This window comes from Thermobia domestica, chromosome 6 (genome assembly GCF_964235325.1).
Source record: "Thermobia domestica chromosome 6, izTheDome1.hap1.1, whole genome shotgun sequence".
NCBI classification, from domain to species: Eukaryota; Metazoa; Arthropoda; class Insecta; order Zygentoma; family Lepismatidae; genus Thermobia; species Thermobia domestica.
In genome coordinates, this window is record NC_137459.1 from 148,200,934 (window position 1) to 148,219,446 (window position 18,513).

At 36.7% G+C, this 18,513-nt stretch overlaps 1 protein-coding gene across 2 annotated transcripts in view; it reads left to right on the plus strand.

Moving 5' to 3' along the window:
• The window catches only part of LOC145688258 (mucolipin-3-like), an 89,750-nt gene that overhangs the window by 9,236 nt on the left and 62,001 nt on the right, over nt 1–18,513 (plus strand). For both annotated transcript variants that reach the window (XM_081762226.1, XM_081762225.1), the window contains exons 3-4: nt 4,253–4,444; nt 17,138–17,288. In XM_081762226.1, the coding sequence (XP_081618352.1) occupies nt 4,253–4,444; nt 17,138–17,288 (343 nt within the window). The remainder of the gene's footprint in view (nt 1–4,252; nt 4,445–17,137; nt 17,289–18,513) is intronic.

Consider the following 18,513-nt stretch of genomic DNA (forward strand, 5'->3'; position numbering starts at 1 on the left):
AGAAAGTTCCCTTACATGTATGAGATATAGGTTAGAGACATTCGCTGTTAGCAATTACGAGGTTAACTGATCGCATTCAGTAACATATTCGGTCAAAATAATCGCTCTATTTATTTCAAAAAACAAATTCAAACGTTCGCTTAAATTTATGGGATATTAGCTATACACAGCCACTGTTAAGATACTGTTTCCGGTTAAAGTGTTAACGGCTTGACTTCATTAACGAATAGGTAATCGCTCTAGCTATCTATTGCAAGAAACGAGTTTGCTTATATGTATGTGATATGGGCTATATATAACCACTGTTAAAGTCACCGTTACCTGTTAAATAGTTAAACCATTAACCGTTGACATCATTAACGAATTCAGCTGAACTCGCTCTAGCTATCTATTGCAAAGAATATAATTTAAGAAATTGTCGCTATTATTATTATTCAGCTTTGTTCTTTAGTACACTATAAGTAATAGCAAAGATAGCAACCAGAGCTAGGAGTTGAATGATATTCATAGGTTATGGCATATGCCGATGACGTAAATATAATAGAAGATAATAGGAGGAACATAGAAGAAATGCAGAGATCTTATTAAACGCTTGTAGGGAGGGACGGGTTTAGAAGTACATACAGAGAAAACTAAATAGTGGAAGGTTCACCTGGATCGTAATAGTGCATATTATTGATGCGCCAACATATCAAATAATACACTCTACAAAGAGAATACTTTCAAATATCTAGGATCAATACTAACAGAACAAAACCATATCCACGAAAAAATTAAACGTCGTCCGAAAGCAGGGACTTCGTGTTGTTATTCAGTCCAAAATCTTTTGTTGTCGCAGATTCTGTCCAGGAATGTGAAGCTTAACATACATAACAATAATACAGTTGTGCTGTATGGTTGTGCAACATGGTCACTTACTCTGAGGGAAGAACGCAGATTGAAAGCATTTGAGAATAAAATCATGAGACGAATATTCGGATTCATTAGGAACGGGAATGGAAAATGGCCGAAACTTCATAACGAGGAACTGCAAGTTTGGACCGTTTACCATTTGTAGGGTCATCAAGTCTAGGAGGCTCAGGTTGCCAGGTCATGTGGTCAGAATGAAAAAAAAAAAAGAAAAAAAAAAATAGGAACGCTTTCAAAGTTTTGACTGGAAATCCAATCGAAAAACGTCCATTAGGAAGACCTAGGCTTAGATGGGAGAACAGTATTAAGATGGATCTCCTAGAAATAGGAATACGAAGTAGAAACTATTCAGTTTGCTAACGAGAGAAGTCAATGTAAAACTTTTGTGTTGTGAACGCGGTATTGGACCTTTGGTTTCCTTAGGCTACAGAATTAGTTATATATATATAATGTGTAATGGTTTAGCCCCTCCTTCACCATATCCTGGATCCGCGCATACATACATATATATATATATATATATATATATATATATATATATATAAAACATTTCATTTCTGTGCCTTATTACCGTTAATTGAAAAAAATGGGATATTAATATTTGTTAATAAGGGTGAATCATTAGTCTTGCAATATTTCCACAATCCAAACAGCAGGCGCGTATATACGCCATGATCGAACCTAAATACAAGGTCAAGCTGGCCTAAGATATAGTGTAGCAAGCAGATTATTTAACACAGAGACTGCCACTACGTTAGTACCACCAGTCAGCTTTTAATGGCTGTGACGATGAGTGCTCGACAACATCTTATACGTGAACTGTTACTGTATGAGTCCGAACTCGGTTATAACTTGTGGAAGCAACGCAAAACATTTGCCAATACGAAAGAAGAAGATGCAGTGAATAATAGCATAGTAACTCCTCGATTCCAGAAATTTCGCGAAGGTAGTAAAAATGACAGCCAAGATCCAGTCACCCTAGTGCAACACATTCTGAGATAATACGACATGCCATTGAGGGAAACCCACCAGCAAACGAAGATTGTAAAACCAACTTGGCACGTCCTAGTCCATTGTAGTGCATCATCCTCACGAACTCGGAAAAGCCATCAAGAGCTGTCGCATTGCGTCACATGAGTTGGTCCCAGCTCAAAGTCAAAGGAAAGTGGATTTGGGTCAACTGCTGCCTAGTTCACGTGATGTGCGTTTCCTGAAACGGATTGTCAAATGTGACGAAAATTTGGTGTTTTTTCGAAATCTGGATGTGTAAAAGCGTGGTTGAGCAAGGGCCAATTTCCTGTATCGGTCGTCAAGCGGGGCCGTTTCGAGCATAAGTTGCTCTGTGTGTGGTGGAACTATGAGGCGGTAACTCACTTCGCGTTCGTTACTAACGGTCGTTCTATCAATACCGACCTTTATTAAACAGTTGGAGTGGACATATGCTGCAGTACACTAAAAATGCTCTGCATTGGTGAATTGAAAGCGGGCCCTGCTGCAGCAAGGTAACACGAAATAACACTAGGCTCGTAAAGCGCAACAAAGTATACAGGAACTTGATGTCATCGAACTGATTTCACACCCACCATATAGTCTTGACCTTATTTCTTCTGATTACTACTTATTTCGGTCCATGGTGCACTTCCTGAGATCATGGTGCTTCACCAACCAGCAAGAGGGGGAAGCAGCAGTGACTTACTTATTTGCCTCTAAGAACAAGACGTGATATCGTCGTTGAGTCGAGGAATTGGCAAGAAGGTGGCTGCAGACAGTTCAACGCAAGGGGTTATACTTCGAATGGTAATCCGCTTTCATTATACTGCAATAAAAATACAAGTATGTTGTGTACCAAAATATTGAAAGACTTATTACTAACCCTCATAATTTTGCATACCGCGCATAAACAAAAATAAAAATAACAGCAAAAACCTAACATATTAAAAGTAATACGCATTCTATGTTTAGGATTAGAACTTAGATTTCTGGGCTTTCGGCACCTTCAGCGATCATACTATCCGGGGAATTGGGAGGAAGTTTTTTTTTTTTTTTTTGGGGGGGGGGAGGAGGTGGATGATAAATAACTGATAGTGAACATACAGTTTGTGATCTCTTACCGGAACTCTGTGTACCAAAGTTATACACGCTATTCACTAGACCAGCGGGTAGGGGATTCTATGTTTAGTGAGTATCAACTTCCGAATAATCTGAAAGAAGATTTCTCTTATTTACTCCCATCTCCGTGAATTTGGCCGTGTTTTTCAATTTGGATTTTCAAAATTTAAAAAAAAAAAATAAATAAATGAAAAATAAAACTGTGGACGAGATTGGAAATTGAAGACGGGTCTGCGGCGTGCGGTACAGATGCGCTGTGCCCTATGCTACCTAATCCCCTTTTCCAACAGCCACACAATCTCACTTCTGAAGTTGATTCCCATTAATTTAGATCACATGAACTGACTCAGTTGTCCTTGGAGTCCCAGTGCCTAGATTAATGAAAACCTATTGAATCAGGGGCTGCTGTGGCTCAGTGGTGGAGCGCTCATCTCTGGTGCATGGATCCCCTTGTTCGATTCCAGCTTGCGCCAATGGGCTCTGTGGTGGACAAACATCGTGTGCATTGATTTTCTTAATGTTCTCCCTTTTCTTCCCACTTTCCTCATTCCACCATTTTCACCCACTACATCACCGTTTCCCTTAGCATCGGTGTATAATCATGGGATGTTCAACTTTAAAAAAGAAAAAAATGGATGCCATATAAAATAAATTGAAGATAGAACAGAATTGTCTCACATCATATCCTCCATTTCTAATATGATTTCATTTAAAAACAAGATATATATAAATTTGTAGAGTCGCTTCACTCCCCTTGCAAAGAAAGTTACGCTTCTTGTGACACGATCAAACTAGATCGTAGTAAGATAATCATTTTGGTTAATACTCCAAATCTAAAGGATGTTGATATTATTTTTGTTTGTAACAGTTTTAAGATTCAGTTTCACAGTATTGAGCAACATTCTGTTAGAGAGGAATTAGCGAAGAAGTGTCTTTCTGACTTCAATTTAAAAAAAGAAATCTCATAATTATGTTGCAAACCTGCAAAGTTGAACTCTGGATATTGAGCCATCTGCCTCCGAAGTGACACCTTTCGTTCTTTGACAGGCTCCGCAGTGGAATGAGTGCTTTTACTTAGATTCAGTAGTTAGTAGCAAATGGTCTACATCCTGACGAGAGTATCTTTAGGACCATTGCTTTTATGTAATGTTCGATTCTGAAGCGATGTTGTATTGGATGTGCCAGCTTAGTGATATAACTATGCTAAGATATTTAAGATGTCTTTTCTTTTCAGCTATGTTTATTTGCCAGCAGCCGATATAATCACGTAAATTATGCCAGTGACAACAGGATCGCATTTTCGCATCTGTTTCTTAAAGGATGGGACACGACAAGAGAAGTTAGTGCGTATCCACCGGCTGTAGGCCCTCTTGCGATCTACCAGATTAATAGTTTCTATGAAACATTGGACTATGCACTTTATGGGGTGAGTTGTGAGGTTTAAAATTTAAAATTAGAATTTGTGATTGTTAATTTGGTGTTTTGGACCTTTATGGACTTTGGGAAAGATTTAGAGATCAGTAATCTAGTACAGGGTGGATCAAAAGTTGGTATACAGCCCTGCATTGATCAAGTATAACATTTTAGTTTAAGATAATGACTTTACTTGCTTCGGTAAGTGAAAATGAATTAATCTATATTATAAAATTGAAAGTGACTATGTTTGTGACTCTTATCTCTTGAACCGATCTCGATCAAATTTTTGATGTAGATGCAGTTCTTGCCTGGGAGTGTTTATAGCTATTCACTTTGACGGTACAACTTAATGAAGGGGGAGGAGGGGAGTTAATAAAATAAATAAATTAATAACTTCTGAACTAAACAATCAATCTCGATCAGATTTTTAACATAGATGAGATTCGTGCCTGGAATGATTTTTATCATTTCACTTTGACGGAGGAAGTAGGGAAGGGGAGGAGGGGAGATATACAAAAATCAATATATATAACAATATAAGTGATTATGTTCGTAAGTTAATAACTCTTAAACCACCCGATCGATCTCAACCAAATTTTCAACATAGATAAAGTTCTGTCCTGGGATGTTTTTGTCATTTCATTTTTACGGTGCAACATAGGGGAGGGGCAGGGAGAGATATATGTAAAAAATAAAAATAAAAAACTGACTGCCGTTGTGACGTCATCACGCTTAAACCACCCAACCGATCTTAATATAATTTTCAACATATATGATGTTCAGAACTCTTTTTTTTTTTTTGTTTTTTATCATATCACTTTGACGGTAGAACTTAGAGGAGGAGGAGAGGATATATATATATATATATATATATATATATATATATATATATATATATATTAGGGATGGCCAGTTCCGGAATTTTTACTTTCCGGATTCCGGAAAGTAAAATCGGAAAAAATCCGGAATTCAGAAAAATCAATCTTTCCATGGTTAATGAGATGTAGTCCAAAATTACGATGTACTCCTAATATTTAATTTTTGTTTTACTGTGATATTGTCCAGAGGTAAGACACACATCACACTGAGATAAACAACTTGACATAATGAAGATGTTATCATACGTAGTTTTCCAGAAAATCGTGAGAAACGAATTTTTATGAAGTTAAAATATGCGTCGCTTGTTGCCAGTGTGAAGCAATTGATAACTTTTATGCTAGATTATTATTATTATTATTATTATGATTAATCGTTTATGTACTGTAAAAGAAAAATATGAACCGTTAAGTACTAGATTTTATCTGTTGTTTTTTGATATCTTCTAACAGTAATAACAAACTGCTTGTAAATACGCAATTATTATCAAGGACAATGGCTTATTAATGGAAGGACTACTCTGCAGACTAGCAATAAGTAATAGATAAACAATAGTTGCAAAAAAAAAAAAAAAAGTAACTAACTTGGGCACGTCAGGGGACATCCACATTGCGCATTATGTTCGCGAGAATATAGGGACGCATTGAGACTCTAGCAAAGAGCGTGGGTGTTATCATGCTCGTTTGGCTAATTTTAATAAGGTGAGCCTGATGTATAAAGTTGTTAAAGTCATATTATTACTCCAAGGGCCGTACGATGGAGTCATTAACTTTAATACTAATGGCACTAATGAGCATTTACTTGCTCTAACGGTTAACCTCATTTTTGAGATGATTCATAGAAGTGGGCGTGTTGGCATGCAGTTAGAAGACCTATATCCATTATTTAAAAAGCACACGTTATCTGTGGAGTACTAACGATTTGCGTCACTATCGAATACTAACGTAGCACTAGCGACGTTTAAAGTCGAAATTGGGGTCTGACATAAGTGGCTTGTCAACTTCACGGACATTATATTTTCCTTGAATGCGAGAATTTTGCGCCCTACCACAAAAATAGGGAAAAATACGCCCTCAATATATTTGCACTGGGATGTTTGCGCCCTACAATTCAACTTATTTTTGTATTGTGTAAAGTAACTTCCACTCACACTTGAACTAGGCTTGCCTCTCATCGTCTCAGTGAGTTACTCCACCCGTTATAATATTCAAAACAAATGAAAAAAAAAAAATACAATTTTAGTTCACTAAAGGGCAATCCATACAAATACAATTTTTCACTATACTACAAAATTTACAATAAAAGTATAAATGACTGATATATAATTATTAATATAATCAAAGAGTATAATTTAATCTACAAAAGGCTGTTTGGCTCTACCCAGATATCTCTGTTCACAATTCTTGCGAGTTGTTTGGCTTTTCAGGACACAAAATATAGAAATGAAAATGTAAAGTGAATGTAAAATCAGTTCAGTAATATTATCAAGAAAACTATGTACAATGTGTTTACTTGCTGGAATTACACTTCAAACACACAATTGTGTTCAGTCGTTCTTTCAGAAAAACATGTTCCGGGGGGCACACTTAGTATTTCGGAGGGGGGTCATTGGTGGTACTATTCTATTTATTATTATATTATAGGCGTATTATTTTGGTCTCCTCCGAGGGGGCACTCTGAGAGCTCTGGGGAAGCCAGTGTTCCCCCAAAATCATCTCTGGAAGAAGCAGTGATTGCGTTGATCCGTTGTGTTCTTTTGGCTTATATTGAAGTTTATTCTCCCCTTATATAGCCACAATGAAAATAAATCACAAATGGCATGGCCGTGGGGGGAAGATTGTTATGCTGTAATGTCAGCCCCTCCGAGCAAATGAGTAAGCTCGAATAGGTTCTTTTATTTCGCAAGGCTCAAACTTCCCGGTGGAAGTACATCGCAGGCGCAATTTTCCCTGCTCTTGAGGTAGGGCGCGAAAATTTCCCAGGCGCAAAATTCTCGACACCGTTCGAATGACCTCGGAAGACTATATCTTTTTCAATACTTTTTAATATTCTTTTACTCGAGATTTCTTCATGGCTTCTTATTAAAATACTTACTAACATATCCTCATTTCATTGTCCAAACCAATCAATATGGGTATGTTGTCAGTAAAATATTTAGATCGATCGAGCCCCTGGTGTGTAACCACAGTATTTCATGTCATCCCCCCCATTAGAAATCTTGGCTAAACGGACCAATATATGTTGCCAATAAAATAGTTCAGAATGATTGAGCCCCTGGTAAATAACCACAGTATTTCGTGACAGACCCCCCCCCCCCTTCCTATTACCATATTCTAGCTACGTGCCTGACTCAGCTAATTCTCTACATTCTTTACCAAGCACACATTTTCTAAAGCGGAAAATGCTCTCTAAATACCTAAGCTCTTTATTTTCAGCAGATGCACAAATTGGGTAACATTCTATCTACATGAATGTTATATATGTCGATTACTAGAAACCGCTTCTCGCTATCTATTACCATATTTACTATATAATGATTAACGTTAAAACCGGAAATGGTTGATTTGTACCGCTTCCGGTTTGAATATTACATTTATCAGGGAACTCGATTCTTAACTATTGACTGTGTACATCGTGGCCAAAATTGATGGTAATCCATCAGGTAGTTCTTGAGACTGTTTCACTGACGGACAGAATGAATATATGGCTATAGAGTTTTGATAAATTAAATTCGTTAATGAGTGATGATGGAACAAATACAAGAAAGGGAACCAAGAGTACAACCGGGAAAATTTTCGAACACAAAATTAGCCATCCAAAACCCATATGTCTTGGGTTAGAATACCATAGATGAAAACTTTACCACTGAGTCATCAATCACCCGCTTATTAGTTTTATTAATTATTATATTAATATAAATTAATTAATGCCTGCTTATGTTAATTATTGAACAATTAGATTGCATACTTCGTAAAGTCAAAAATTGTAAATTTGTATTTACTGTACATAGGTATGTTGACAATAAGCGAACGTTATTATAATATTTGTTGAGATTTCTTTTCCTTCACTGCCTTTCGTCTGGTTTAAAAGTAGTTTGCAGCGCTTTGGAGCAGCTGCAGGTGGGAACACGATAATGTTTGAGACATACTGGCAACTTTTTTGTGTGAAAATAAGACCTTCCTCATAAAGCAGTAAATAAGTGCAGTAGCAATTGTCTACGTAAGTGATAAAGACATATCCAACTACAAGAAACTAATACAAGTATATATATTCATTACAGTATTTTGTTTTTCTTTTAACAGCTACTAGCTAGGGATGGCCAATTCCAGAATTTTTACTTTAAGATTTTTTTCTGAATTCCGGAATTTTTCCCAATTCCGGAAAGTAAATTTTCCGATTCCGGAAAAGAAAATTTCCGGATTCCGGAAAATTTTGGCCATCCCTAATATATATATATATATATATATATATATATATATATAAAATTTAATAACTTAAACCACCGGACCGATCTCGATCAAATTTTAAACATAAATGAGGTTCGGGACTGGAAAGTTTATTTATATTTTCACTTTGTGGTAGAACCTAGAAGAGGGGGAGGGGATGGGGAATTTATATATAAAAATAAATAAGACTTAACTCTTGAAACACTTAACCGATCTTGATCAAATTTTCAACATAGATGAGGTTCGGGCTGGAATTATATTTGTCTATTCATTTTGACGATAGAACTTAGGGGAGAGGAGTTAATAATAAATAAAACTTAATAACTCTTGAACCAAAGGATCAATCTCGATCAAATTTTCAACATAGATGAGGTTCGAGCCTGAGATTTTTTTGTCATTTTACTTTGACGATAAAACTTAGGGGAGGGAAGGAGGTGGGAAAATACATAAAAAATAAATAAGACTTAATAACTCTTGAGCCATCGGCCCAAACTCGATCAAAGTTTCAACCTAGACGAAGTTCGAACCTGAGATATTTATTGTCATATCACTGTCGGTGTAAATTAAGGGAGAGGAAAAGACATTTAAACTGATTGAAAATGACTTATATTAGTGTCGAATCTATAGTTTTTGGAGTCACTGAGATGAACAATGACACTTCCGATGCTGTTTAAATCCAAATTCAGCCCCGTAGCTTGAAAGAAAGGGAGAGGAGATATATAAAAATGATAGAACATGACCGATATTAGTGCCGAATCTATAGATTTTCCGGTCTTTGAGATGAACAGTAGGGCGGAGCGTTTTGCACTTTTGTTGGAAATTCGATCATGGCTAGTGCGGAAAAGGTGCCATTAGTGGCACCGACCTTGCTGATTTTTTTTTTTTTTTTTGGACAACCCCTTACCCTGCCCCAACGGACTTAAAGTTTTTTAAGGGGGGCGCGGTGGCTCAGTGGTAGAGCGTTCACCTCTGGTGCTTGAGGTCCCGGGTTCGATCCCAGCCTCCGCCAAGTGAACTTTGTGGTGGACAAACACCGTGCTCGTGGGTTTTCTCGGGGTTCTCCCGTTTCCTCCCACTTTCTTCATTCCACCATTTCACTCATCTCTCATAATCACCGTCTCCTTTAGCCTAACCGGCATAAACGTGGGACGTAAAACTCAAAGATTTCATTTTTTTTAAAGTTTTTTAAGTATTTGGTTAGGCAACACGCACAACAACAATAACAGAAAAGCTACTTGTGGTCGTTTTCAGAGTTACCTGATGGCTATAATACAATTATTTTATTAAAAGAAACTTCTAGCAATGCCAGTAAATAATTTTAAAATGTTTATGAGTCAAAGTACAGCCATATTAGCTCAGTTGTTGGAATTAATGTCCAGATTTTGTTTGGAATGCCACGTTAACGATGATTACAGGCATAGCTCTTGATATAACACGATTTTCTTTGTGCAGCTCTTCGTTTATTTTGCTCTGTACGCAATATAATCCAGAACTCACCACGGAGAGGTGGTTGCACATCGAGTTCCGCCCACCCACCCAGTAAGCATACGTTGACATTTGACCTTAGGTCACGTAGTTCTTCTTGGTCTCGAAGCGGGGCATTCTTGTTCTAGACTTCAGTTTGTCTCTAACGTAAATATTTCTTGCGTTCTGGCCGCACTTTTTTGACACTGCCTCGGACACCAGCTTCACTGTGCGTTCCACAGTTTGACTATGGCAAGGAAATGTTGTTGTTAGAATAGCTGAAGTTCAGATGTTTTCTTCAAGCTGCTGATCCGTTATGTTTCGTGTGATTGGCAGCTCTGTTAGACATTTAGGCCAATTAATCATGTTGTAGTAATTTTCAGCGGTAATTTTAATTTCGGAACAATGAAGTCACGTGGGCGGCTTGATCTCGGAGTCTTCTGGCTGCGGCACTTTTTTATCCTTCTCCAGCCTAACGTTCGAATATGCGGATTTTCATCTGCTGTCGTCGCTATCAGCAGGTTTTCATGATGAGCGTAGTATCCGTTTGTTTGTAGAACAGAATGAACTATGTGTTGTAGATTTTCTGGCAGAAAACGTGATAGCTTAACTATGCTAAACAGATGCATGCCGCCCATTTCGCCGTATTGAAAACCAGACGGGAGTGTATACTTTAACAATGTACTGACAAAGTAGACACAAACTTGAACTAGGTTTATTAGTACTGATGTAGTGGCGACGCATCCTACAGGCCAATGTAAGCCATCGTGAATGTGATAATGGTGCTGGTTTTCTGTTTGCTAGATCGGTAGTACACATTCCTGTAGCAACAGCCTTACAAATTTCAAAGAGATAATTCTGGTCGCTGCTTAAACCATCTGTTTTTTTCATTTCAGACACCCATTCCACGGGAATGGGTGTAAAGGAAACGATCGGTGAACGTTCACAATCCTTTAATTTCTTTCCGATGGGGCCGGAAAGAGCGTTGGGTCCGGTTGTCCCACCATCCAATTCGGTAACCAGGTGTCGAAATGGCAACTCGTTGGTATGAAGAAGTCAAATGAGATGCTGCAGTTCCTTTCCTAGGGATCTTTGTATCTGACTTATCACGCCGTTATCCCATCCTGTGTTCGTGGCTTCACCATCGCTGCTGGCTGCCTCAAGACTTGACACGTCGTACTGGTTCTTCTCTAAAAGCTCCAATATAGAGTCGGCAATATTTTTGCCAGTGCCTGAGTTAGGTGTGGCATGACCCAAGTATTCTGAACCGGGCTCCGATAGAACTGTGATATACTTTTCTGTAACCTCTCGTCTTTGTAGTTTGCCGTTAATTTTTTCTTGCACAAGAGTTGCATCATTTTTTCCATCGAAGTAGATCTTTTCTTTCTGGATCTTCTCACCCAGTTTATCTTTTCCTCTTCGTATCTTACATCTGTCAACAACAAGACTTTTGTCCTCTGGCGTTATGAGTCTCGCGTCCTGAAGTATGGCAGAAGCGATCAAAGCAACCTGTCTGTCTGAAGCTCCAGTTCTGAACGCTGCCTCCGCTGTATTTTGAAGACAAATGCGCTTTAGCCTATGTTTTCTTCCTGGTCGCGCCTTGAAGTCAGATCCCGACTTGCTTCCCGATTCAACAGCTTTGCTGGATTCCCCTGACGACGCTAGTATCTTTGACCTCTGCCTATGCCTAATCCCACTAGTTGATGGACTTGCTTCAACACTTCCAGCGTCTTTCTTGGTTGTCTGTCCCTTAAATCTGCTCACTTTACGGGAAAACATCTTTGACAGAGATTTGCTTGTTAGGACGTCAATGTTACCAATGCTCATTTTCCGTGATGTTCTCTGGTCAAAAAGAAACTTGAATTCTCGTTTTGGAATCTTGCGTGTCCTCTCACAGTTGCAATCTTCGGCGGTTTTACATTTGCAAGATGTAATATCAAAAAGAGACTTTTCTGCGTGTGCAACAAAACCTGCACGAAGTGTTGCTTCTTGTCCTTGTCAACTGAAATGTTCTTCCGTGGTGCGACACTTACTATAAAATGTTTTCAGCATGTCAAAAACTATCTTTTCTGAAGCCACAGGAATGCTTGCTTTACGCCAAATATGTACAACTCTTTGTCCAACTAGTTTATAAATGTCAGTCACTGGTAATTTAGTTACACTTTCGTCACCACTTCGAAACCAATGATAATATCGCATAACGTCAGCGTACGTGGGTAACTGCACTTCACTCATTTCACTTGCAGTGCCAAATAAGTCTCGTTTCACACTTTCCTGCGTTGGTCTGCTATGAGGCTTTTTCTTCATCTTGCTTTCCATTGCTTCCGAACTTGGAAATCAAAATATACAAAATGTCTCTGAATCGTATCGCACTAAGAAGACTGTAACTTTAGGTACAATGCACAAAAACTGTCTTAACAGAAACAGTAGCGAACTAAAACCGTTAAAGCTTAAGCTGCAATAAACTGGCCTATTGGATTGGTTGGTACGCAATATTTATACCACCGCCGAACTTCGAGCGAGAATATTCTAGAAACGTCGGCGTAGGTTCTGGAGCCAACGAGGCGAGCGGGAGGTGCGCGAATCTTCTGGACGGAACCGGACGTTGCGACGACGCTCGAAGAGCGTGGCCAAACTAAGCAACCACGAAATTGTGTAGACTGCCGCTAGATGGCATTTGCTGTCGGTGTACATAACAAGCGAAGAGTAGCCAAAAACAGATCGTGTTATATCAAGAGCTATGCCTATAATAATCGTTAACGTGGCATTCCAAACAAAATCTGGACATTAATTCCAACAACTGAGCTAATATGGCTGTACTTTGACTCATAAACATTTTGAAATTATTTACTGACATTGCTAGAAGTTTCTTTTAGTAAAATAATTGTATTATAGCCATCAGGTAACTCTGAAAACGACCACAAGTAACTTTTCTGTTATTGTTGTTGTGCGTGTTGCCTAACCAAACACTTAAAAAACTTTAAGTCCGTTGGGGCAGTGTAATAGGTTGTTCAAAAAAATCAAAAAAAAAATCAGTAAGGTCGGTGCCACTAATGGTGTATATATATACCTGTGTAATGATTGAAATGACCAATTTAAATAATAGTAAATTTAGTAATAGTAAAAAGTGACTGTCTAACGGAATATATTACTAGTCAAAAATAAAGAAGAAACTAAGTCAATATCTGTATGAATAACAATAAGTAAGTGATAAAAAGTGTCATGAGGCGATCAGTAGGGACTGTATGTCTACTTTTGGGTCATTTTGTATGTTGTTTAACAAACAAGGAGAGAAAACTACTTTTAAAAAAAAGTACTATGTAGTTATATTATTTGAAAAAAACAAAATATGAGCATGTGCTAGGAGATTGGGTTCCTATAATAGTGATAAAAAGACTCGATTTCTAAGCAAAATGCTTATTATTTTCTACACTTCTAAAAGTATGCAGAAATGTTGTGTTGTTGTTGTACACACCTGACAAGCAATTTTAATCTTGGTTGATAGTGCTTATAATGCTTATTCTAGTTAAATAATAAAATAAAGTAAAATTTCAGTAACATTGTCTTCAGAGACTCATGATAATCCTAAAATTGCATTTAACAAGCTTAGTCACGTATTACTAAAAGTCCTGGTTACAAAATAGAGTAAAATTTCTGGATTGCTTTCCGGTGAAGAAACATATATTGAAAGGGGAATTCGCCGAAGAAAACCTGTGCTTTTCACATGTCCATGCGACGTGGAAAGAACATTTTCACTGTACAAATAATTTTTCAGTGGCAGACACAGGAGCTTCAAAGAAGAAAATCTTTGGATGACCTTCCTTATATATTGTAACACCCTTGAAGAAACTAGAATTTCACCAAAATAAACCTTCCATTCCATTTTCTTGTTTTTTTCAAATTGGGAAAACTATTATCGCTCCATAATGCTTTTTGTTCCTTCACATAGTTTAGCCCATATTAGACGGATTGCTTTCATCCCAGACGCAGTGAACACTATCAATAGTTGTATAATATCGTTTCATTGGTTTTATAACTTTGCTGTGAGGCCTTGTAGAAGACAAACTCGGAGCGAAGTAAAAGAGGAATCAACATTTGCAAAAACATATATTACCCTGTTGCCACTTGACGAGAATTCTACTAAGGTGTTCTCTACAATACTCTATGAGGAAAAGAGAAAATACTTATATTCGGTTTGTTTGGAATAGATGAGAGATAATGTTTGTATGCATGTGAGAGAGAAAGGAAATGAAAGAAACAAAGAAGACGCTTTACTTAAGACTTAAAAAATAGATAGCACTTCTCTTGTATAATAGAACAATGTTTAAAATATCAATAATTAGGAAAAAGGTGAACAACTGAAACGGAAAAGACATCATTGTGCATTTCGACATGTTTGTTTTTGATTTTGGGGAACAATATTTGCATTTTGAAGCTTTTTGTACTCTTGTCGATATATATGTAGTTAATTTAACACCCTAATTATGCATGTGAGTCTACAGTTAAACGTGGAATCCGAGTCACGGTGGCTCATGAAGTAAGTGAATCCTAGACCTCTGCGTCACTAAGCACTGTGGAATGAAATGTTGCAAGATTGGTAATTGTTGATTCAGTTCATTTTTCCTGTAAAAAAGCGTAAAATTCATAAATTAGAATAATTTGGAAGCTATTTCATAACTGAAATACTGAATAAGAGGATATATTTTTACAATAAGTCGTAAAATACAGACTATGTACATTTACATTTACAATAACCTAACGAACACACAAGTAAACACAATGAAAACTTTACACACAATGCTTCTGTACTTCCAGGACTAACAAACATTTCTGAACACATGTTACAAGGTGGGAACGATGTAGTGTTGTCCGTTTCAATAGAACCGTCCACTTGTAATTACTATCACGACATTTCTAATTGGCCCTTTTCTTGATGATCGCGAGAACCCCATAACGCAGATTCCTTTCTCAACACTAATTTCTACATGAGTTGGAACTGCTGTTTCGTATCTTATTTTGCTACGTGTATATTAATACTACTAGGTTCTCACTATCCAATGAAAAAAGAAATTACTAATTCTGTGGATTATCAAATAATTTTATGCCAATACTAGGCAGTGAAAACTATCAAATGAATTTCCACCACTAGTAGACAATCAACACTGTCGATTGAATTTCAGTTAATAGCTGTCACATAGGCCTGCCAAATGAATTTCAGCAATAAGAAATTATTTAAGATGGCCACTTTGGATGGGACTTTATTATGCATTCTTGCTCCTAGTTAGACAGACTGTTAATAGATAGCAGAGGAAAGTAACAAATTATTAAGAAAGAAATCGTCTTGTTTAACGAAATATATTGTTAACAGAAATGCATTTCTCTATAGTTCTTGTAATGTACTTGTAGGTTTAATTATGGCAAATGTTCTACTTTTTACAATAACATTGAATAGTGTTTTGTAAATGGAATAACATGTGTGCAAAATCTTTTCACCCTTCATTTGATTTTCCCTCGAAAATCAAGGACACTATATATTGTTCAAATTCAGCCGAACGCATCTGATTTTCCGGGTTCCCGGCTTATGTTCGGCTAAATTTAGTGTCCTAGAAAAAAAGTATATGTAGCTCATCAGATTGGAATCATATTGGGCATGATAGTAGACCTTGATTAAATTCGGCATGGTGGCTTGACCTGCTATATAAACACTTCACGTTCGAAACGATCAGGAACCCACCTATATGATATGGATCTTAACACCACCGCATGAAACGATTGATACCCTGATTGCAAGTAACGCTAGGATATCTACAAACTGAGACACAATATTAATCAAACATCATTCCACTTCGTTGTGAAGAGTGCCAAGCATACAACCAACACACTATCGCTAACTGTCATAATAACGCTCTTTGTGGCTACTATACAAGCACTCATCCAACACGTTCTAGTACAAATTTGTAACTTCCACCGTGAGGTACAATATGAAATGAAAAACATCTCACCTACAGTTACAAGTGTCAAGGAAAACAATGTGAAACTTCTCATCTGTAACTTGAAGCCCCACTGTAATCTTCTGAGTCTTCTACAGAACATTAATCTATTTTCTCGGATCCCATGTCTTCCATCAATCACTCACGCCATCCGAGTCATCTTTCGTCTCTCATTCAACGCAAGATACTGTAACAGAGATGTATATTTTCACAGCAAATCTTCCGTTCACTTCTTAATTACCTTCATCGACAGCTTCTCATCATGGTTACTGTGTTCTTATCTTCCTAATATACAATAGTTCTCTAAAAGGATACAACTCTTCGAAAACTTTGCGAAGAAGAAATATTACTCGCTGTAGCTGTTACATATTCGGTAACCTTCAGAGAATAAGACAAACAAGAAAGACATCTATAAACATTTCCTTCATTTCAACAATTGAATAGTTTCAAACTACCTAAGTATTTTTACGGGTTCTGTTTGTAGTATGTATGTTAAGTAAAAACTTGACTTGTAAGGGAAATCATGGAAAGATGTATAATAGAAAAATAGAAATAAATATTAAAAAGTTGTGGCTTCTTAAAATAAAATTCAATAAAGTGGCGAAGGAAAATAATACTAAATACGTGTATGGTATCTGTATTTGATTTAAAAAAGAAATCCTTGCAATAACAGCGCTATTGATCAGCAACTACAAAATAGTTCGTGCATTTCAAATCTTGTCAGAGAGCAGTATGCTCGTAAAGCACTTTTCAATAAGCTTGATAAATTTGGATTGTATGAAAATCAGAATATAAATTCAAACTTATTATTCTGATTTCGAACATTACACACTTACAAACTTATTATTACACTATAACTATTTATTTTATTGTCAAATCTTTTACATGAAAGTTTTGCTGTTAATATTTCTTCTGTGTACTTTCCAGTATTCTAATCTTCCGAATGCTATTGGACCTTACTCCTATGCTGAGGAAGATAATAGTATTGTTCCTCCTGTGTTGTGCACTTATGAGTACAAGGAGGGGACGATTTTTGGCTTCAATGAAAGCTATGTCTTTAATAGTGATATTGCAGAAAGTAAGTAAACTTGTTAAAATGTACATATATTAATAAGTGATCCACTTCTCAGCAGTAGAGATTCAGGTTTTTTCTTTGAGTGTAAAACGTTAGGTTTAGGGTTGGGGTTGGATACTCATACAAATTATAATATACTGAGATCCAAAATATCACCATCCTGGGAATTTTATAATTTTGTAAATTACTCTAGAAGAAACAATATGAACTTATACTCTATTTAATTCTCTTCTAATATTTATGCTTCGCTTATTCTTGATGTTGTTTGTACAGTACAAGTTACATATTATTCTTTAGTTTTTATTTATTTATTTATTCCTGCTTTCTTCAGAATCTTGAATATTTTGTTTCATTCTGCAATGCAACCTAATTTGTTTTAGATAATAAGAAATTCGGTCACAAAGAGTGGGTATGGAGGATGCAGTAGAAAGGGAGACACAAAATATTGTCCGTAGTAACACATGCAGAAGTTTCTTATCTATTATAAAAAAAATAAAAAAAAGAAAAAATGAAAGGAATCTTGTTTGTGAAAGCATCACGGGAAAATGGCTAAACAGTTCGAAACGAATTTTTTGATATAGTTGTCACATATTTCGAACTAAAGTTTTTATCTGTTACTTTTATAAAAGTGCGTGTCATAATGGGGGAACAGGGCTCATAATAATAATTTATTTGAAAAATTGAGTTTCTCATTGCCCTGTCAAATTAGCACGATGAGACTTTTTATATAAACTTCTCATTAAAAATAAGTGGTCGTTTCCCAGCGTTTTTGAGAATCCCGTTTTAAGGGGGGAATTTTCTATAATTTCTTTCTTTAAAATTTAAAGCAGTGTTGCCTGTTGTTTGTGATCACATCATGGGGAAATTGTTGAAAAACTTTAAATGAATTGTGGAACATAGTACTAGGGATGGCCAAATTTATTTTCCGGATTTTGGAAAAAATGCAGAATTCAGAAAAATTCCGATGTGGGAAAAATTCCGAAATTAGGAAAGTCCAGAATTCAGAAAAACGTCCGGAATTTTTCCGAAATTGGAATTTTTCCGACATCGGAATGTTTCCGGAATTTCTCCGATTTTACTTTCCGGATTCCGGAAAGTAAAAGTTCCGGAATTGGCCATCCCTAGTGAGTACCTGTCTTAAACTTATATTTTGCTATGCTACTTTGATTCAATGGCGCAATCGAAGAAGGTTGGAGATCGTACAAAATTTCAGTATCTCACGAACCCA